The 21,172-nt window shown below is 35.9% G+C and overlaps 9 protein-coding genes across 9 annotated transcripts; 2 read left to right on the forward strand and 7 right to left on the reverse strand.

Moving 5' to 3' along the window:
- Positions 1-212: 212 nt before the first annotated feature.
- BUL2 (ubiquitin-ubiquitin ligase BUL2) lies at positions 213-3,179 on the reverse strand (the record flags this gene model as incomplete). The annotated part of the gene is made up of 1 exon (XM_071053909.1): positions 213-3,179. The coding sequence occupies one exon, from the start codon at positions 3,177-3,179 to the stop codon at positions 213-215; it is 2,967 nt and encodes a 988-aa protein (XP_070910321.1).
- A 648-nt stretch (positions 3,180-3,827) lies between these two features.
- CTK3 (Ctk3p) lies at positions 3,828-4,841 on the reverse strand (the record flags this gene model as incomplete). Its single annotated transcript, XM_071053910.1, has 1 exon — positions 3,828-4,841. One exon carries the CDS (start codon positions 4,839-4,841, stop codon positions 3,828-3,830), a length of 1,014 nt encoding a protein of 337 aa, XP_070910322.1.
- Positions 4,842-5,475: 634 nt separating this feature from the next.
- On the reverse strand, positions 5,476-6,150 carry DAT1 (Dat1p; the record flags this gene model as incomplete). Its single annotated transcript, XM_071053911.1, has 1 exon — positions 5,476-6,150. The coding sequence occupies one exon, from the start codon at positions 6,148-6,150 to the stop codon at positions 5,476-5,478; it is 675 nt and encodes a 224-aa protein (XP_070910323.1).
- Positions 6,151-6,618: 468 nt separating this feature from the next.
- On the forward strand, positions 6,619-8,541 carry TAF8 (Taf8p; the record flags this gene model as incomplete). Its single annotated transcript, XM_071053912.1, has 1 exon — positions 6,619-8,541. The coding sequence occupies one exon, from the start codon at positions 6,619-6,621 to the stop codon at positions 8,539-8,541; it is 1,923 nt and encodes a 640-aa protein (XP_070910324.1).
- A 647-nt stretch (positions 8,542-9,188) lies between these two features.
- VAN1 (Van1p) lies at positions 9,189-10,736 on the forward strand (the record flags this gene model as incomplete). Its single annotated transcript, XM_071053913.1, has 1 exon — positions 9,189-10,736. The coding sequence occupies one exon, from the start codon at positions 9,189-9,191 to the stop codon at positions 10,734-10,736; it is 1,548 nt and encodes a 515-aa protein (XP_070910325.1).
- Positions 10,737-11,194: 458 nt separating this feature from the next.
- ATR1 (borate transporter) lies at positions 11,195-12,802 on the reverse strand (the record flags this gene model as incomplete). Its single annotated transcript, XM_071053914.1, has 1 exon — positions 11,195-12,802. The coding sequence occupies one exon, from the start codon at positions 12,800-12,802 to the stop codon at positions 11,195-11,197; it is 1,608 nt and encodes a 535-aa protein (XP_070910326.1).
- A 783-nt stretch (positions 12,803-13,585) lies between these two features.
- NAB6 (Nab6p) lies at positions 13,586-16,783 on the reverse strand (the record flags this gene model as incomplete). The annotated part of the gene is made up of 1 exon (XM_071053915.1): positions 13,586-16,783. One exon carries the CDS (start codon positions 16,781-16,783, stop codon positions 13,586-13,588), a length of 3,198 nt encoding a protein of 1,065 aa, XP_070910327.1.
- Positions 16,784-17,913: 1,130 nt separating this feature from the next.
- On the reverse strand, positions 17,914-19,302 carry NGL3 (3'-5' poly(A) RNA exonuclease; the record flags this gene model as incomplete). The annotated part of the gene is made up of 1 exon (XM_071053916.1): positions 17,914-19,302. The coding sequence occupies one exon, from the start codon at positions 19,300-19,302 to the stop codon at positions 17,914-17,916; it is 1,389 nt and encodes a 462-aa protein (XP_070910328.1).
- A 513-nt stretch (positions 19,303-19,815) lies between these two features.
- RNJ42_03753 (uncharacterized protein) lies at positions 19,816-20,844 on the reverse strand (the record flags this gene model as incomplete). The annotated part of the gene is made up of 1 exon (XM_071053917.1): positions 19,816-20,844. The coding sequence occupies one exon, from the start codon at positions 20,842-20,844 to the stop codon at positions 19,816-19,818; it is 1,029 nt and encodes a 342-aa protein (XP_070910329.1).
- Between the last annotated feature and the right edge of the window lie 328 nt (positions 20,845-21,172).

Below are 21,172 nucleotides of genomic sequence, written 5' to 3' on the forward strand. Positions count from 1 at the left end.
GTAAGAATATTAAATATAGATAACAAAATTAATTAAAAGAAATAAAAAAAAAAAAAAAAATTATAAAAAAAAATTGAATATATTTTAGTCATTAATTGTTAATTCTTTCACATTGTCTATCAAGTTATTGAAATTAGTTTCATTAGATTAATTTTTTTTTATTGGTTAAATTTAAGTGCCTAACCATTGGCTATCCGTTCTTTCACCAAAATTCAAGTGGTGATTCTTTTTACGGACACTGGTATATCAATAGTTGCAGTACCGATGTGGTGATCAAACTTAATATTTACTCTTACTAGATAAAATCTCGCACATAAGCATGTTTCAAAATTTGGAGCTAATGTTTCTTTCATATGTGGGTCCAGTGACAAATGTACGTTAACACTACGTTCAAAGGTAAAATTTCCTGTGTTGTTCCATTTCCCATGATGATAATCATCGTTTGTATGTTCTTCTGTACCCTTAATATGATCTGTGTTCATGGTTGTTGAAGAACTAGAGGCAGTAGACAAATCAGAGCTCGACAATGAAAAACCAAAGTAACCGGCATCATTATTTGAATGTTTGAGGAAAAATGACTGCTTACGAAACACTTCGTGAAGATGTGTAACCTCCACTTCCAGATTCAGTAAGCTTTCAACATCATTTTGAAGGTTCACCGGAATGAAATCAGAGAATTTTAATTCCCTGCTGGTATTCGAAAGTGCAGTGGTTCCGTGATATAGCACATTCAATTCATCAATATTAGCTTCGAATTTTTCTCTATATTCATTTATTTTTTGGTGGAAGCTACCAAATTCCTCTTTAATAACGGCCATCTTTTCTTCATTATAAAGAATTTCTGCATTCATTTGAATCGGAATCGAATAATCAGAGCACGCAGTTATACAAATTAATTCTGTAGTTATATGTTGAATCCCTGGTGGCTCATGTACAGGACCATTGTTTGATTCAAAACAATTTAGTTTTATCTCAATGTTTTCCAAAGGAGTTTTTTCCTCCTCAGATAAAAGGTCTATTAGTCTCACCCAGTTTTGTTGATCATGCTTATTCTTATTTTCGAATTTATTGGTTTTTCTGAAAAGAGAGGGTGACCAATACTTAACGGCCTTGGTTGGAATTTCTGCACTTAGAGTAATAATACCAGTTCTTTCAGAATGTTTCAAGTGTTTTTTCAAATGCGAAGAAGAGTTTTCTAATGTTTTCTTTACTTCGGAATTGGAACTTGGTGACCTTAACGAGTTCGATGATGTTGATCCAATCAAGCCAGAAAATATACTATTAGCTAGATTAGTACTAGAATTTAATTTTCTAGATTTCATCTGATACCGTAACTCAGACTCCACTAGGTTTTCAGGTTGTGACATCCTTTTCAAACCAGACCAGCTGTTAAATTCATCAATCCTATTATGCATATGAAGCTGATTCATTTTTCTTTCCATTAGTTCATGAGCATCAATATCGACATTAGAATCAATCGTTCCACTAATATCTGTACCGTATATATCAGAATTTTGGATAATTTCTTTTTTTTCTAACCGTTTGAATATCCTCTCCAAGGCATCTATCCTCTCAGTTATTAACCTTTTTAAGTCTTTTAATTGTATCTTACTTCTAGAACGGGAAGTCACAGGGTTCGGCCCATTGAAGCTAAATGGAACTATCCTCAAATTATATTCTTTCTCTTTCATTATATTTAGCTTCGATGTTTTTATCTCTTTACCAACAATTTTGGCGTCAATAGTATAATTAATAGATAAACTTTCGTCAGACATATCATTAGTAAGAATTGGTGAGCCTTTAGTTCCTAAATGCCCGCATCCAAGGACATTATTAACCTTAATGGTAGAGTATTTACCATTATTTTTCCATTTATCGATACCTAAACTTGGAGGTAGAAAACAATGTGGATAGAGTTCTTGTCGACAGGTAACATCCAATAGTTGATCAGGAATTTTAAACATGAAGAACTTTTTATATTTTGTCTTTGGTAAGATTACTCTGCTGTTACTCAAACCGATTATGGAATTATCGTAATCCACATCACCTGGCACTAAGACAACCCCGGAACTAACTTCCATATTTGAATATGACCAACTAGCGCTCATATCAACCATCCTTAAAAACCTTTTGATAGTCCGTTTTCCTTTTTGTTTGTCGACAATAGATATATAAGCCTCTAAGGTAACATAAAACATCTCAAATTTTAAGGGTTGATTCGATCTGTTTTCTACGACACAATAACCATGTATAATATCTCCAGACGTATATTCTTTTAGTACTGATTCTTCTTCGGGCTTCTCATGGGGTTTTGGAGCATGTTTAGTTACACGGATATCAATTTCCAATGGTGTCGAGAATTTAGGTAGTGTGTATAATTTATCTATAGCAATATTATCGGCATCATTAATATCATCTTCAATATTAGCATTATCTGCAGTTGTGGTGCCACTAATCGATGGAGACAATGGTATGCTCTGGTTTCCATTAATGGCGTAGTGTCTCGTAGAGTAAGGTTGTAAATTAATACCACCAAATATCTGAGATGACGAGGGCGAAAGTACATTTGTTGAGCTTCCACGTGCTGAACTAAGACTTGGTCGACTGCCTCTAAACCTGCTAGAATTTTCAATGTTTAATTCTGAAGTTTGCGGAGCTATGCCAGAGATGTTTGGTAACCTTTGTGTCTGTACTTCCTGGTAGGTAGGTGGGAAGTCGTGTCTATCCGGATCCACATTTCCTTGTGGTATATGCTTATGCAATGTATTGTAGAATTCAAAAGAAGGCAAAACATCTATGATCATATTAGGGTCTTTGTTTTTATTATAGGAGCTTATTGATGAACTCGACTCAACGGATGTTATACCATCGAGGTCATAGGGATTTGTAGTAGGAAAAACATTGATTGCTTTTAAATTATGTTTCCTCATGTTAACGATATTAGTAGTGGATGCCCTTCTATGGTCCTGGCTAAGTGATTGTCCTTCTTCATCAGAGTCGTCGACCCTAGCAATATGCCTTGGATTAGCTAGTCTACTTGGACCAACAGGTGGTATACGATCAGCTGAGTCGGAACGTGTACTCCTACTGGAGTTACTCAGACTACTTTCAGTTGACATTGTGAACAGTGGTGGTCGTCTCTTCCGAGGATCCTTCTGTGGTGATAGAATCTCTTTCATCTCTATAGCCTTCAATAGCGTTTACAAAAGAATGATCTAGAAAATATGGGTTTTAATCCTGCAATAAATAAGCAAGTTCTTGGTTAAATTAGTAGAATATTTAAGTATTATAATTTTTGAAATAAATTGTATATTATTCTATTGTCAGCAAACAGTTTATTTTAGATTATTATATAAATAAATGCTGAAACTACTGCCCATCCAGATAAGTTAAAAAATCTCGAGAAGCTTATTATGATCTCTTTAGGCCCTCGAGGTAAGAAAATTTTCTAGTTCCGTTCCGCCAATGGAATGCCTGTACCGGGCCGATGCCCATAAGATCAGCTTCTATGCTTTTTTTTTGGTTTCCCCGTGACAAAACCCTGTAGAGGAAACTAAACAAAGGATGCATGTTTCAACTACCTTAGAAATCAACGTAGCATAATTGAGAACAATAGAAAAGAATGCGCGAAAGTCAAAACAGAAATACCAAAAAAAACAACAGATGTGTCAATCTTTAATGCATTGTGCTACGGTACATTCTTTGAAGTTACTTAGTTAAGAAATGTGTCAACCGAGGTTAGGCTGTAAATCGATATTAAAGAGATGAAAGCAAAAATAACAGAAAGGAATCATAGCGTATTATTATAATACATTAGTTATATAAAGTTATACGATATAGCTACTTTTTGCTATGTTATAAAGTTCATGAGTATCCTTAATGTCGGTTTTGGAGAGAGAAGTTGGACAAGTATTCCATGCTATCTTGAATTCGTTCTCATCGAGCATTGATTGAGAGCTTCTTTCTACTACCCACAGAGTCTCCTTCTGTCGCTTATGTCTTTCCCTATCATTTTCCATTCTATGCAATATATTGCTAGTATTTCCTGAGTTATTCGATGAATTTTTCAAGTTACACACACTATTGTCGACAAAGTTCCTGAATGCCACGTATTTTTTTATTATTCTATCGTTGAGTAACGTTTTAGTTAACTCAATGGTAGACTTGGACTTTTCATCATCCGACGGTATAGTTACCCATTCAACAGCACTGTTAATTTGTTGTCTCACTTCTGGAGAGTCAATAGAGTATTCCTTTAGTGTTAGTTCTTCAGAACTAGGTAACTGAAAATCGGGTAAAGTTTTTAGTAATCGCAGTAGGTTATAGTATATATCAGTGCACGACTTTAAATTGGCTAAAGCTTTCCAGTCCTCTTTCGGTAGACACAACTCGAATAAATTTGGCATAGCCGGTATTAGATGGTCATAGACAACCTTTACTTGGAGACTTCCACTCTCCAGTTTCTTCTGCTTTATCTCTGCCACTAATGTCATTAGGATTTGATAATAGAATATAACAATATTCAACCTGTGTAGAGGATTCATCTTTAGACCTGTATCGAAAAGACATTGATGGAAATCCTCAAAATGATGGGCATAATGCTTCATGTAGAATTGAATAGGGTCGGACATTGACTTCGATACCTGTGATTCAATAGTATTATCATCCAACTCTTGAATGTTCGTATAGCTGTTACTAGCACTAAGTGAGTTAGTAGCACTTGATGCTACAGAATTCTGATGTGTAGCACTTATATCGGAATCATTCTTAGAAACATTTAGACTCTTTTGTAAATTCTTTATCACTTGGATGAACTGTAATCTAGCTTCAAACGAATCCATTACCTACTACTTTTTTTCTATTATCTAACTAACTCTAGACTTCTAACTTAGCAGATTTTAAATATACAGTTGATATCCTGACTGATACCTTTACTGAAGTTTCCTTTGCATAATTCATCATCTCTTCAAATTTTATTTTAATTTTTTTTTTTTTCAGTGTTCAAAAAAATGCCTTTTTGAAAAAGCTTCTTCAGAAAGTGCAGTAGAAATAATCTACAAGACTTCAAGTCTAATTAATAACTAGTATTTTTATATTGATATATATGTAATTGTTTTAATTAGTAGCAACTTTTTGAGATTCAATAGTTGAATAGAGAAATATATAGAATAATACATTATACAAAAAAAGAAAATTGAAGAGAACCTAAATAATATTAGAGGAGCCTCGATTTTTTTGTTTTCATTATCAATTTAAAGCTTAATTCCACTATTATTTTGTGGAGGAGTTTTGGATAACTATATTTATATGTTTATTTGTATGTTTTCGTTCTGTTTAAAAACAGAGAATTATGTTTTGAATTTATTTTTGTTTTGTATTAGGTATGGTTTAGTTGCTTGCTTATCATTAAGGCATGAATATTTTAAAATTTTTTTTATAATCGATAGATCGTTGAGCTGAAAATTTAGCCTCTTCTTAATAATTTACTAGAGAATTTATACTGGGCGTAGTTGAATGGTTGCTATGGTCTTCTTGCTGTGTCCTTTGGAATTGGGGGCTCGGTACCGGACTTGGTTTCCCCTGTGTATATATATTACTCTGTGGACCATCTAAAGATAAGAGTCTTTTGTCGGGAAGCCGCACATGCATGTCAAGGTGCATATTATTTCTCTGTTCTGGAATATTTTGTTCAGAAAAGTCTCCCGAGTTGGGCGTGGATAACAATTTCCTCTGGGAAAAGTAGGTCCCTTGGGGCATCACTTCAATGAAGGATTGCTTCTGCTTCATAATTGGTATATCATTTTGGAACTCATTTCCAAGACTAGGAGATTTAGTTAAGTCACGTAAAGCCTCTACCGCATCCATAACCCTTGTAGATGCCCCGTTCAACGAATGACTACTATTAAATCGTTGTATCTCTGATAACGGATTTGTAGGAGACCCTGCTCCTACCCTCGTCCCTGACATCATAGGCATACTTGTTATGTTCATATTTGTGTTTATGATCGTATTTGTATTGGATGTTGGAGTCTCTACATTGTCTCTCCTCCTCCTCCCACTACCGGGCTTCCTACCTTCCCTTAGAGTCTTCCCTTTACCGGGTTTCCTTCCACTCCCGGGCTTCCTGCCTTGAGCTAACGTCTTAGCCATGCTTTATTTATAATATTTTATTTACGGTACTTCTTATGGGATATATCTTAATATATATCAACATAGGGAAATATTATATAATTGAGTAAATAAATAAATAAATAAATAAAAAAAAAAAAAAAATTTGATGAGCTCATCGGAAAAAAAAAAAAAAAAAAAAAAGAAATCTGGGTTGAAAATTCACGTGATCAATGAAGTTCCAGGGAAGCAAAAAAAAATACTAGAATTTAAATTAGCTATCTTATATTAGCAAGTGATAATATTGATAAAAGGCAGGTGCTTAAGAGTTAGGACTATCTTTAATTGAGATAAAAGAGTGACAGGGTTCTTGCGTGAAGGTTATATAAAAGAGAAGGCGTTCCATTTACTCACTAGGTCAAAAAGAAAGAAAAACATAGACACTTCCAATATCGAAAGAAGAGATTAAACAATAAAGAGAAGTACTAAAGATAACAATTAAATAACGAAATGACTGAACAGAATGACGATATACAGATGGACGGTTCTGTTGAGATCCAGGAAGTTGGGAGTAATAATCGTATGAACCACCAGGTATTGGACTTGTTCAAGAAGTCTATTGCAGTTCAAATGAGGGCTGTTGATAGCGAGCGTACTACGATTACTGGTATGGCGATGAAGCAGCTTTGCATATTTGCGGAAGAGCAATTGGATGCATTAATTGATGGGCTGCATCGGATATCACTTTTACAGAGACGTCAGAGCATAGCGATGGCAGATCTTGACGTATGGTTACGCGGATACCATTTGAGCCCGTCCTCGCTTTACAAGACTATGGAAGAGAGTAATTATATTAGAGAGAAGTATAGTAATGATATCAAGTTGCTGGAGAAGCTTTTACCTAAGGAGGATGATGCTGCAAATACTGCGTTTGGTAGAGTAATACCGTCCATAGAACGAGAAAATGAAACTACTGAGGATTTTGATGACATTGATGAAGACGATTATGAATTGGTTGAGTATCAACAGCAAGCTATTCTACAATTGTTCAAGACCGAGAATATCAGCAAGAGACTAGAAAGAAGTAGGCCAAGCTGGCTGCCGAGTTTTCCACCGGACCATACTTATAAATATACACCAAGCTTCAACAATGTTATACATGAGGAAACTGTAGTCAGGCAGAAACTTGTAGAAGAAGGACGGTTATCTGAGAAGGCGCTGATAAATTTGATGGAAAAGTTCAGTTCAGTAGTTAAAAAACCAGTTGCAGAGCTGAAACAAGAAGCCCAATCCTCAATTGAAAATCCATCTATTACTAAAGAAGACGAGCTAAATTCTATTGATGAAACGCAGGCTGAACAAGAAGATATTGTTATGGAGGACATAAAGAAAGAGGAAGTAAAGGAAGAGATCGAACCGGAGAAGAAAAGTATAAAGAAAAATGAAGGCGAGGTAGAAGAGACTACAGAAATTAAAACCGACATAGAGCTACAGAAAGCAATAGAAACTGATAGTAAAATTGAAGATAATACAACTAATGATTTAAAGCATGAAGCTGTTGAGGAGAATGATAAGTCGGTTAATGAGAAGAAGCCCTCCGAATTAGTTATTTCAGAGGAAGAGCTTGCGGAATTGGAAACCAAAGCCCTACTATACAGAGTGGAGAACAAGAAAACATATCTAATAGAACCGCTGAGGGAATCTTTGAAAAATGGCACTGTGAAAGAAGTATTCGAGAATCCTACCAGTAGGATTAAGAATTTTGACGTGGAGCAGTATGCCAAAAACAGAGTTGATCTAGCGAGAAGACGGGTTATCGATTACGAATACGACCAGTTGTATATGAACTACAACCCTCTACTTAAACTAGCGAAACTGCGGGATTCTGGGGTTGATCCGAACGAAATTCAGCGAGAATATCGAAAGTGCATGGATCGAACTATGAAGAGGTTCTTGAACAGTATACCTAAGATCAAAGAAGAAAGGAAAAGGGTACACAAACAGGCAATGGCTGATAAAGAGAAGAGAATTAGGGAACGTCTTGCTCTTATTAGGGAGAAAAAATTGAAGTCACAACAGGAGAAACTGAGAGCTGCCAAAGAGATGGAAGCCATTGAGAAGGCCAATACTCTCGGAATCCTCCCAGGAGAAGATACAAATACAACATTGCCACAAGGTGCACCTCTATTGATAGACCCAGCACATTCTGTGCTAACTCCACAAAATATCTCGGATACATTCACCACTACAAAGGAAGTAGTCAACGAAAAGGTAGATATAGAACCTACAGAGATTGATGACGTGAAGGACGAAGAACTAGGTCTATTCGGGTTAATCAGTAGCGATGAAGACGACTACGACAATATAAAGGAGGAAAAGAAGAGATCGGTTACCTTTGAAATAGCAGTCTCAGAAGATGAAAAAGAGATTTAAGGTTAATTTTTTATTTCTTCTTCAATCCAAACACTGAACTCAGACTAACATATCCTGATAGAAAATGGAACAGTTGATAAAAAAGCAGAATAGAAATAATATCAACGCATAAATTAAAATAAACAAGCCTACCACCCCCCCACTAATAACAAATTCCTAACTGTTCTCTACGGATGTTTCTAAGCAAATTCTAATAAAGAAGTTAAAAATAACAAAAAAAAAAATTTTTTTTCTTCTTGCGGCCACGAAAAAAAAAATCATCAGGCGAGACCATTTGTACGGATGTTTCTGAGGAAATAACGCTTCCAACTAGTGAAAAAATTGTTAGCAGGGACCAACAAAACAAACAAACAGGGAAAGAGGCCCTTAGTTGGGATAGCTTGCCCAATAGCCAAATAATCAAGAAAAGAGGGAGTAGAGAGAGAGAGAGAGAGAGACTACTTAATATAAACATAATAGATGCTAATAAAATTCTTCCAATTGTTTAATATAACATAAAAAGAGATAATGAATAAGTTATATTAACAAGCAAATATATAAAAAAAAAGGAAAGAAATTAAAACAATCAGCAATCAAACAACAACCGCAAATAAAAAAGAATAAAATTTTTCTGATTAATCAAAATAAATCTTATTTATAAAAAAAAAATGATGTCTATTCCTAGTTTCAAGGATCTGGCGAGACTGAGGGGGCCTAAGTCTCATGATAAGAAGAATGGTGTTTATTCGTTACCCATTTCTAGGAATGGTTCAGAAGATATGTTCAAGAAGGAGAAGTTTGTAGCTAAGAGGAAAGCATCTAAGACAAAGAAACTGGCACTAGTGTTGTTATATGTAGGTATTTTCGCGACGTTGATATACTGTTTGTACAACCTGCTGTCATATGACTCAATTACGTTTTCGAGTTCCTTATACCACAGGGAATACAAGCCCTTCGAGTTCAAGGATGCGGCTTACAATAGTTACGATTACGAGCTTATTGATGAAGATATTCTCGCCAAGTTTGACCAAGGTATAATGAACTACCTATTAAGCGAATATGGATCTGAGACACCCAAGGGAGAACAAAAAGTACAATATGAGAAGGACGTGCAGATGTTGCTTGATTCGTCCATAGAAATGTACGACTTATCGGAGTTTAGGGGGACGGCCGAAGGCTATAAGAATAATGAACATATTCTGATGTGTATTCCACTAAGGGATGCAGAGGATGTTCTCCCATTGATGTTCAAGAACTTAATGAACTTGACTTACCCACACGAGTTGATAGATGTCGCGTTTTTGGTCAGTGACTGTTCGGCGGGAGATCAAACTTTGGAAGCTCTTGAAACTTATACACAATTGCTACAGGAAGGTATCCTGCCTGAGATTTTGAGTGACATGGAGAAATTCAATCGTGGCAAGAAGAAAGAATCCCTGCATCTAAAATACATGAACGCGGACTACTTAAAACGCGTCAAGACGGCCTACAGTCCGCCATTCCACAAGGACTTCGCCAAACCTTTCCGTTCGGTCCAAATATTCCAAAAGGATTTCGGACAAGTAATAGGGCAAGGTTTCAGTGATAGACATGCTGTTAAGGTACAAGGTATCAGAAGAAAGCTGATGGGTAGGGCCAGAAACTGGTTAACCGCTAACGCGTTGAAGCCTTACCACTCCTGGGTGTATTGGAGAGATGCAGACGTTGAATTATGTCCAGGTGATGTAATTGAAACCCTGATGTCTAAGGATTACGATGTCATTGTTCCAAATGTGTGGCGTCCGCTACCTGAATTTCTAGGTACCGAGCAACCATACGATTTAAATTCATGGATGGAATCACCTGAAGGTTTGGAATTAGCTAAAACTCTGGACGAGGACGACGTTATCGTGGAAGGTTACGCTGAATATCCAACCTATAGAGTTCATTTAGCTTATATTAGGGATGTCGATGGAGATCCAAATGAAGTTGTGGATCTACATGGTGTTGGTGGTGTATCTATTCTAGCAAGAGCTAGATTATTTAGAGAAGGTGCCCACTTCAGTGCGTTCACGTTTGAAAACCATGCTGAAACGGAGGCATTTGGAAAAATGGTGAGAAAAATGGGACATCGTGTTGGAGGTACACCTCATTTTACGATATGGCATATTTTTGAACCTAGTGACGATGATCTAATTGCTATGGCAAAATTAGAAAAGGGAGAATCTCTCGATTAAACTAATCTGTAATATATCATTCTACCCATTATATTTTTTTGCTCACGCCATCATGATAAATTAGCTGAGTATTTTATTGCACTTTTGTTAGGCTGACAAACAACGCTGCATAATAAGTCCTATTAATTTATTTCAAATTGTTTTAATAATTAAATTGTTAAAGACCATATATATATTTAGTCATTTAGATAGAAAGAGATATTAAGGTATATGTAATATTCTCCATTTTTAATTTAATTTTACACATAAATAAAAGTTAAGAAAATGAAAACATTGTAACTTAGAATTATTAGAGTAAAGTAAAAGGAGCGGCATATATTTAAACTAATATAGGTTTGCATTGTTTATCATAGTAACAAAAAAACTAATAGGTATATTATACAATTCGAATATTTATCCACATCTATCAAAATTCATAAAAGAAGCACTATCTTGTCTATATCTCTACTCCATACCATTCAGGATGACATCTCGTTATCATCTTTGATATTATCGTGCGTAGTTCTTTTCCTACCTAAAATTATTTCATTCAGCATAACTCCCCCACTTATGATGCAAGCAATTGAAGCCAATCCAATACCTAAGTAAAATGCTCCCCTATACCCTTTCAATATATCCATTCCATGGTGATTAACATGTTGCTCCACTACACCTGCTACACCAAGACAAAATGACATAGAGTAATTCACCATAGTATTTACTAATGAACCTGCCATTCCTTGGTATGGCAAAGGAAGTTTGTCACTTAGTAATATAGACGATGCAGGGAAAGATAAGTCCATGCCGAAACTTAAAATTATCATCATACCCAAGTGATTTCTGAAGTAAGTCTGATGTACAGGTGTAACACTGACAATTATGGAACCAACATTGAATGCCACCATTGAAGCAAATAGAATTATTGAAGGGTACACCTTCTTGATAGTAAACCCAACTACCAGAGCTGCAACAATACCCCATATTAAGAACATAAAATAAGTACCACCTGCCCATAAAGGTGTATAGCCTCTTAAATTTAATTGGAATGCAAAATAGTAAAATGAGAAAATCCCAAAGGATCCCCATCCAAAGAACAAAGCACAAAGTACTAGCAGTGTTTTTGGACTTTTGATAACCTCTTTAGGTAGAAGAGGTGAAACCTTTACAAATTTCAGTTCAAAAATGAAAAAGGCAACTAGCAAAACAACAGAAATTACTAGTAAAACAATTAAATAGGCAGAATCCCAGCCATCGATAGGAGCTTGGTTCCACACAAAATTTAGAAGAATCAGGCCAGCTACTCCGAGGAATGATCCAATCCAGTCCATCTGATGTTTATGAACATTAGTTGGGATATTATTAGGGATTAACCACAGGCATAAAGCTGAATTGAGAGCTGCATAAATAGCATATGAGTAGAAAGCCCAAGGCCATTGGTTTTTATCTTCAGTACCAATTAGACCAGCAAATACCCCACCTAATGTTGCTCCTATAGGAGCCATACATCCAATTAAACTGATAACCATATTCTTCCTTCTAGTACCAGCAATATAGATACTACCTACAATACCCAGTAAATTCGGCAGAATTAGGGAGATACCCAAACCTTGGAATGCTCTACTTACAATAAAGAAAGCATCGTTATGGGCATAATTAGACAACCCACAAATCAAGGACCATATTATAAGAATTACGTAACCCACTAGAAGAGTGGATTTTAACCCATAAATATCACCGATTCTTCCACTGATCAAGATGAAGGAACCGGAAACCAAGGGGAAAGCTGCCATCAACCATGCCTGCTTACCATTTTTAGACCCCAACGAATCCGCAATTATATTCATTAGTGGTTGTGTTTGAAGAGCACCTGACTGGTTTAGCAGCTGACTATTGAAACAAGCAACTAGAAACAGGTACTCCTTCCATGTGGAGTCAAAGTACTCCGGATTTTGCCATTTTTGGTGAACTATGTGTGATTCCGTCCGTGTTATACTATCCTTTTCAGACATACTTTTATCCTCATCCACTTGCTCATTTTTAGAGGACGACGAGTCATAACTCGATTTTTTATGAAACAGGCTAACCATAAAACAATGTGTTATATATCTGTTACTTCTTTAAAATGATAATAGTTCTTAGTTTTATAAAAGAAAAAGAAAAAAAATCAATAACTCCGTGATTGGTTAAAATTTTATCAATATGTACCGATGGTCTAGTCTATGTTGTATTTATCAAATGAACTACTTTGCAAAAGACTAAGAAATGCTCCATTAATCCGAAGATTTATATCCTTATGTAATATAACCAATGCCAATATATATATGTATATATATATATAGTCCATATAAGGTTAAGTTTGGGTTTACCATCCAGAGAAGAGTAAAATATTAATTAAATTATCCATTTAAAAAAAAAAGAAAGAAAAAGAAATATTCTTCCATTCCTCTGCAAAGTTTTCTTAGTGCTTAATAAGCAAACGGAATATTAGCAATTTTTCCGAGCTCGGAATAGCTCCTGCGCAATTGCGGTACAACAAACCATATTTCTGTTGTATGGATATATAAAAATATATAATATCTGTGTCCACTAAATTAACTTCTCTGCGTTAAAGAAGGTTGATTAAGTTAGGGTAAGGTTTCTAGCCAAGACAATGGGTATTAGTAATACTGGGGGAAAAAGATGGGGTGTCTGGTTCGCACATGATTGATTGACATATTTGTTTGTAATGGTAAATTCTAAACGAAATGTTGTACAAGAAGTATAGAAAATGAATAATTCTTGTTATACTATCTATAGGAGTGTTTAGTTCTATATTTAATTTAATATTTTTATAGAGGTTTTTTTTTTTTCTGACGTTAAATATATATAGCCTATGGAGACGAAGGTTCTTCATTTGGGTCTACTGAAGCACCCAAGATATTAGCTGCGTACATAAATGTAGAGTGTTGTAACTGTGCAAGGTACTGTGCCATCACGTCTGAACCAGGTATAGGTCTGACTGGTTGTTGTCTACTTCCAAAGCCATTGTTGTTGTTTTTTCTGTTACTTGAGTCTGGTCTGGGACGGCCCTTGTTTTTCTTCTTGTTTGAAAGCTGGGGTGGTTGGTTCTGATTCTGGTTCTTCTTATACTGGATACCCAAGGTAGCTGGAGCTCGTGGTGGTGCGTGTGACAAATTTGACTTTGGAACGAAAGAGTCATTCTTGTTGCCCGCTTCCTTGCGATCACTGGAGGACGTCTCTTTCGACAAACCAGTTTCCATTTCAGAAATAACCGATTCTTCAGATCCAGATGGGATATCGTAGAACCCATTTTTCTTAGAGGCTATCCCAATTCCTAGATGTTCGGCGATGTGAGATGAGTCGGTGTTCTCATCATCTTCATTGATACCTTGTTCATCATCAGCATGGAATTCTTCGTTTTTAGAGTCATTACTAAATCCTCTCTCTACATGGATACCTAAAGAGTCTAATTGGATACTATTTTGTTTTTGGTCGCGGAGAGTATCTTCTTGACGTCTTCTGTTCTCCTCCATTCTTCTGATTCTAATATCATAACTAGGTTTTCTGACCTTCTTAAAAAACTTAGAATTCTTGCCCGCAATTAAGTTTTTGTTGATGTTACCACAACGGTCTTTACCATAGTTAATTATTAGACCCTCGTACCGATTGTTGAATTTCCTATGAAAGTCAATACCATCGTTGTGTTTTATATCTTCAACTAATCTAATCGCTGCTGTGATGTTCATAAAATTAACCCAGCAGCAGTGACTATCTTTCAGATAGTTAATTTGTTCAATATCACCGTAAGTGCTGAAATCTTTTCTCAGTTGCTCTTGAGATGGTAATTTAAACTTTTCATGATATTCCTTATATTTTGGATCATTAATAAATTTATCCTTGAATGCATACTCTGGTAAACTGACATAGACATTTCTGTTCGCCCCTATTGTTACTGTTAATGCGATTGATTTTGGTAGAGGACCAGAGTGATGGCCCCATCCTACTTTCAATGTATTGCCATGTAGTACAATTGGGTCGATGAAGGAGTTTGCGCAGAATTGTGCTGCTGCTGGGGCTTCAATAAAAGTAACAAAGCAAATTCTTTTGTCTTCGATAAATTTTATATTTTGTAGAATACCGCCTCTTACTACGTTACAGATGTCTTCAACCTTGGATCTTGGATTGATATTTCCGATATACACAGTTCTGTTGTCGGCATCCCCGCCCATTGCAGCAGCTATTTTTGCAGAAGTATTCATTCTATCTTCAATACTTTGAGTAATAACATTATTTGTGTTGGAGAAGCGAGGCAACATCCTCGGATCCATACCAAAGTCGTTAGGTTGATCAAAATTTCCGATCATTCCATTACCAGGAATCATAACATGTGACATTGATGGGTCAACAAACCCTGCAAATGGAGAACCGATTATAGAATTAGAATCTGTTAGATTCTTATGCAGATAAAGCGGTGTGTGTGCATCTACCGCACCTTCATCATTATAAATGTACATATGTGAAGGTAGAACACTAAGTAGATGTTCATTATGCAAATTAATCTCTGGTTCTGCATATTTCGCGCGATATATCTCTAACGAAGTTTCTGTAATATCTAGAGAATTTAGTTCAAAAGTTAGGGCTTCAAGCTCTCTGTCTATTGTGATATTCTTATTTTCTATTTCTAAACTTATCTCACTACTCTCATTTGAGCTCTCAGAGATATTCAGTGTGGATGATTTAGGAGATGTATCTGTGCATTCTTTACGATCTTTGATAGAGACAAAAAAACATTCGTTAACGTCATAATTCATTAAATTTGCTCTTAGATACTCTATGGTTTCTATAGCCATGGTAATGTTGATAAAAGTTAAAATGACATAATTAGAAGGTAGCTCAGGGGTAGCTTCCTCTGCAGATATTATGTCAACAGCTTCCAAGATATATCTGCAGTTTTTTTCGTCATTCAGGAAGGAAAGTTTTTCGAATAGAGACTTCTCGTCTACAGGAGAATAAAATTCAACAGCTATTGACCGTGTTGCATCTTGGCTGTAAATTTCTTCTCCCAAAAGGTTCTCATTATAAAGCTCATATTCATTTTCTTCATCAGAACCAGCTCTGGTGTAAGAAAATGCAACGAATTCAACATTGAGTTTCTTAGAATTCAAAACCTTCTTAAATTCTGGAAGTCTTTGAAGAAGATTGTTGTAAAAATCCATTGCAGCTTGGCGAGATAAAAAACTCAACAAGATGCCAGAGACTTGTTCTTCTTCTTCTTCTTCTTCCTCTTCTTTGTCTTGGTTTTGTTCCTTCTTATCTTCTGCTATCTTATCGTTTGCTACCAAATAAACACTTTCAACCTCCCTATAATTTATAATAAGTTTCATGAGTTTTCGCAGATTCGTAGGATCATTACTTATATTCTCAAAAAGTAGGGATCTCGTTTTATATGTATCGTCACCTTTAGGTAACACTTTGTAGCGTATCGAAAAAGGTATGCACAACCTTTTAGTAATATTAACAGGAGTTCTTTTCTTACCGGTTGATTTCCTTCTTCCTCCATCAGTACCCTTTCCCACACTAAATGCCCTTTCCATTTTCATGTTGTGGGAAATCTTGCTCAAAGAAGATCTACTTCTATTATTGCCATTACTGATAGGGCCAGAGTAGCCCAGGTTACTATTCTGATGGACATTACTGGAATATGGCCCATTTCTGCCATACTTCATGTTGGTCCCACGGTTAAAATGACCTTTACCGTTCTCGTATCCATTCATCATATCTCCAGCATCTCTTGGCAAGTTCGGTGTAGATATCATAGGAGACCCCATGAGTAAATGTGACGGTAATAGACTAGCTCCATAGGCCGTGTCAAATGGAGTAGGAGGCACGTTTTGATACGGGGAGTTCGGAAACATAGGTTGCTGTGGTGGTGCAAAATATACATCCGGCCCCGGCATCTGAGCATAATATGGCTGTGACCCATTCATAGGCGCCATCATAGGCGCAGCAACATATGGAAACCCAGGATGTGGGATCCTCATGTTATTTTTTCTCCCTCTATCAGACATTTAGTTCTTTGTTTTATTTTTATTCTTCTATCTATTTTTTTTTTTTTTTTTTTAAACCTTTATCAATTTATATGGTTCTATCTTGGGTTTTTATTTCCCTCAGTTTTCGTTTGATCTTATTATTTATCGTTTTTACTATTTCAATAAAAAATTGCTGATCAGTTTACAGTTCTCAGGTTAATCCACCTTTTTTTCTTAACTTTTTTACTTTTCTTTTTACCTTAATTTTAGTTTTTCCTTTTATTAAAAAGATCTCTTTGCTGTGATTGAATTCAATGCTAGTTTTTTTTTTTTAATTTCTACTGTCACAAATCAATGCTCTATCCATGAAGAAACAATTACCTGTCCAACTCCAAGTTCCCTTCTGAACAATAAACAATGTCTCCTTATAATTAAAATCTTGCCAGCGTGCCCTCTTTTGGTTTTCTTCTAAAAAAAAACTAAAAAAAACGCTTCTGGTACAAAAGAACAGCAAAATGGCTTTTTTTTGTGTGATTCGCCTTCCACGGCCGTGTGCTATGATATCACTAAAGTAATAAATATAGATTTCTTCTCTTCTTTTAATTAATAATACTATTATTACATCTAGTGTTACAAGATTTGAGAAAAGGATCTTATGTATTTATATTGGATTTACGTTTTTTTTTTGGTGGTATTCAAATTCTGTTTATTGCCTTTCGGCGACGACTTATTCTTCCTACCTCACTTTATCTGAATCACAAAATTATGTAAGAATTATAATGTAATCTCTATAATACAAGGGGGAGGCCAAAAGGGATATAGCAGTATTTAAAGGACTGTATTTATTCGTGCCTTACAATAGTTGAGTATAAAAGATTAACAAAAGTTTATAAAGAAAAATAAAAAAGAAAAAGAGAAGATTGGAACTTAATTTTGACGGCGCTACAGGAGGGGTAAAAACAGGATTTCTAATTATATCTTCTAAACAATAGATTTCTAATTATAAGATAAAAGAATCACAAAGATACTATGCTCTTGATTTATTCTTTTGAGGTTCTTTATTTGTCCTTTCCTTCCCCTAAACGTTAAAAAAAAATAAAAAAATAAAAAAAAAAGGTTGTTATGACATATTCCCTCAAATGAGAATAAATATAAAGTATACACAAATTTCAAGTCAACTCTAACTTGCACATCATTGATATGTGGTCACTAGGGTACTCATTCTTAAATGGTTGAGAATGGTTTGGCATCTCTTCCTTCGTAGGCATCCTGAGATAGCCTGTAATTCTTACGTCATTGTCTGTCTCGAAATCTTCTATACTGTTGTATTTGGATTTGGGCTTGTGATTGACAAAGAATATGTAGTCTAGTAACCCAGCCCACTTCGTAGACCAGCTGGATAGACTGGGTTCTTTACTAGTTGCGTCCGAGTTTGCGGGGTGCACAGAGTGGTATCCGAGACCATATAGTGACGTCGCCTGGAAATCTACCTCATTGTGTAGATCAATTAAATCGTCCACTAATTTTCTCTGTTCAACAGTAGGATCGAATTTCTCAGGTTGAGGTGTCTCTGAGTATTCAGTGGTATTATTGTCTTCTCCGTTTTTCTTACCTCCCGTATCGTCCTCTTCCATCGCGAATTCTTTGCCGTAGTTCCTCCTCTCTGAATACTTGTATGCCGTACTACACTCAATTACAGCGCGTTGTTTCTTAGTTAACACTATGGGTAGCTCAGTTAATGTCAAATACGGGACAGAGTCTGGTTGTGAATTGAAGTCTCCGGTAAATATCTGGTACCAACTCGTCTCGGATCCCAATGTACCTGTAAACTGCTGTATTTCTCGTTTAATTATGTAACACTGCCTTGTTCGATCAAATGTACCGAATGGATGCCAAAACAAATGAAACGTTCCTATTACTATTCCCTTTCTTGAAGGTTCCATAGTGCCACTTTTCCTTCTCTTCAAGAAATTGTCTTTGAATTCCAATGCTACCAATAAACCAACGTTATTAGTTCTGGTACGTGGTTTCACCAAATCACAATATATCTGATCAAAATAAATGTCAAGATGTGCTTTGCACGCAAAGAGCACCTCCTTCCATATTATCATTACACCATGGCTTTTGGATTCCTCATGGTGGAAGAGAGTATTGTACCCATACTTGGGTAACTCTACTGCCCAGAACAGCTCATACTGCACAGAATCAATCTCCTGCAGACAACACACATCGGCATTGTAATACTTAATTTCATGCAACAACACTTTCGACCTCATGTACCACTTGAGTGCAGGCCCGCTCTCAGGAAACATATCCCGCCGAATAAGAGTTTGTGCCAAACAGTTATACGTCATGACTGATAGCGGACACCCGCACACTTCTTGTTCGTGTGGGATGTATAGCATGGGTCTCTCTATAAACTGACATTCAGCTGGAAAATCTGGATCTAGCCCTTGGGATATCAACTCTTGCCGCTTCTTAAGCTTCTTCAGCCTCCTCGTTTCTCGCTTGGCTTTTATCTCTTCTTCTGTATCATATTGACTGCCTACCATTATCATTTGTTTACGATCACGAACTTTATATGTTAAACTTTTACAATATCTATATAAATCTACATTTCATTAGTGCAAAAGTAAAGACAGCTACTGAGCTTAATATTGTTCATTAATCACTTGTTAACAATATGGTTAACATATATATATAAATGCTTCTTTTTTACAATATACTATATGCAACTGATCCCATTAATAGGGCAGGCTATATTTAATCACATTAGAATATTCACAATTTCCGGGGTACACAGAAACTCCAGCACAAATGCTTAAAGGGCCGAGGGGTAGGACCCTAAAAATCATATAAAATTGAAAAGAAAAGAGGTGAACTATGCATTCTTTGTTCTTTTGTGCAGATGTTTCTGTGCATATCATTCTATTTTCCATTGTTTAAGTTTCTATTTTACTATTCTTATATGGAAACATTATGACGTAATTAAAATCTGTTTAATGAAAAACTCAAAATAACAAACTAAAAATGATTTATTTATCGAAATATTTATTACTTTATCAAGGTGTCTATCTATTGTTGGTCATCTCTGCTGGTAAAATGTCGTTATTGTTCCTTGCGATGAAACTGTCTTCGTTGTCTTCGTCATCAGAGAATGCAACGCTGAAGGAATCAACCATTCTAAGGATATCGCTTCTATCCAATGCTTTACCATCAAAACTCAAGTCGAAGCTGTCATTTTGTATGGCGTTCCCCACAGGTTGTAGGTGTTTATTCTTTTTCTTTGACAGAGTCTCGTCCAGCAGCTCCGTAGATATATCATGCAAATTTAGAAAATGGGGAATGTTTTTCGAATGCAAAAGTTTGATAGGTTGTAAGGCGTAGTACTTTTCACTATCTGGTAATAGATATGAGGTATCCGGTGTCTCAGAGGTATTGGATGCAATTGGTGTGGATATCCGGTACACCACGGGTTGTCTTTTCTGTTTATTTTTAGAGGTCTTGTACGACATATTAACATTCGGCTTCCTTTCTGATTCTTCCTTTAGCGGTTCCACTGGCCCAAAATATCTAGCTTTTAAGTTAGCGGTGTTGTAGTCAAATGGCTTCCGTTCAAGCTCATCCACATCTTTCAGCTCTTTATATTTCTTAGTGTTGGTGCCTGTATTGTTGTTATTGTGTACCACATTATGTCTTGTAGTTGATCCTGACAAGAGGTTATTGTTCTTGATCGGAGATGATGGCATCACCACGTTATTGTTACGAGGATTTCTATTTAGACCTACTTTTTTCTTCCTAGTTGGCGAAACATGTGTAGCGCCAGGTAACATGGGATTGTACACAAACGGGCCCGCACCATTTATGGGGCTCCCACCGTTACTCATCCCAGCAGATGCATTATACCCATTATTATAGAAGTAATAGTTCCCCTCATCATACATGTTACGCACAAGTAGAGGCTGCTCCTGCATATAGTACTTGTTATTCAGCCGCGGCGGACTCACATTAGTATAAGCCACTTTTGATCCACTAGTCTTGTTATTCAGCGTTCGCTTTGTAGGCGAGTACATAATATCACCCTTCTGTCGAGTAGTCATGTTTAATACTGTATATTTATTTTATTAATAATACTTTTATTTTCTGATTGCCCTATATTGATTTTTTATAATCAAGTTGGTGCTTATAAGGTATTCATTACGCTCTATCTCATATTTTGTTTGTTTTTTCCTCTACTGTTTACATAGTATTTTTATACGGTACTCATCACCCATTTTAGGAAAAATTCTGCTAGCTCTAGACGAATCTTCATGTGACTTACCATCATCATTTGAAATAAAACACATGGATTGCTATTACACGTATAGCAATAGTAGTTGTGTATCGTTTGCTAAAGGACCAAAAGAAGATACTTTGGGTGGTCTTAAC

The sequence above is a fragment of the Nakaseomyces bracarensis genome, assembly GCF_045282275.1.
Source record: "Nakaseomyces bracarensis strain CBM3 chromosome Unknown Scaff12_0, whole genome shotgun sequence".
Classification (NCBI taxonomy): domain Eukaryota; kingdom Fungi; phylum Ascomycota; class Saccharomycetes; order Saccharomycetales; family Saccharomycetaceae; genus Nakaseomyces; species Nakaseomyces bracarensis.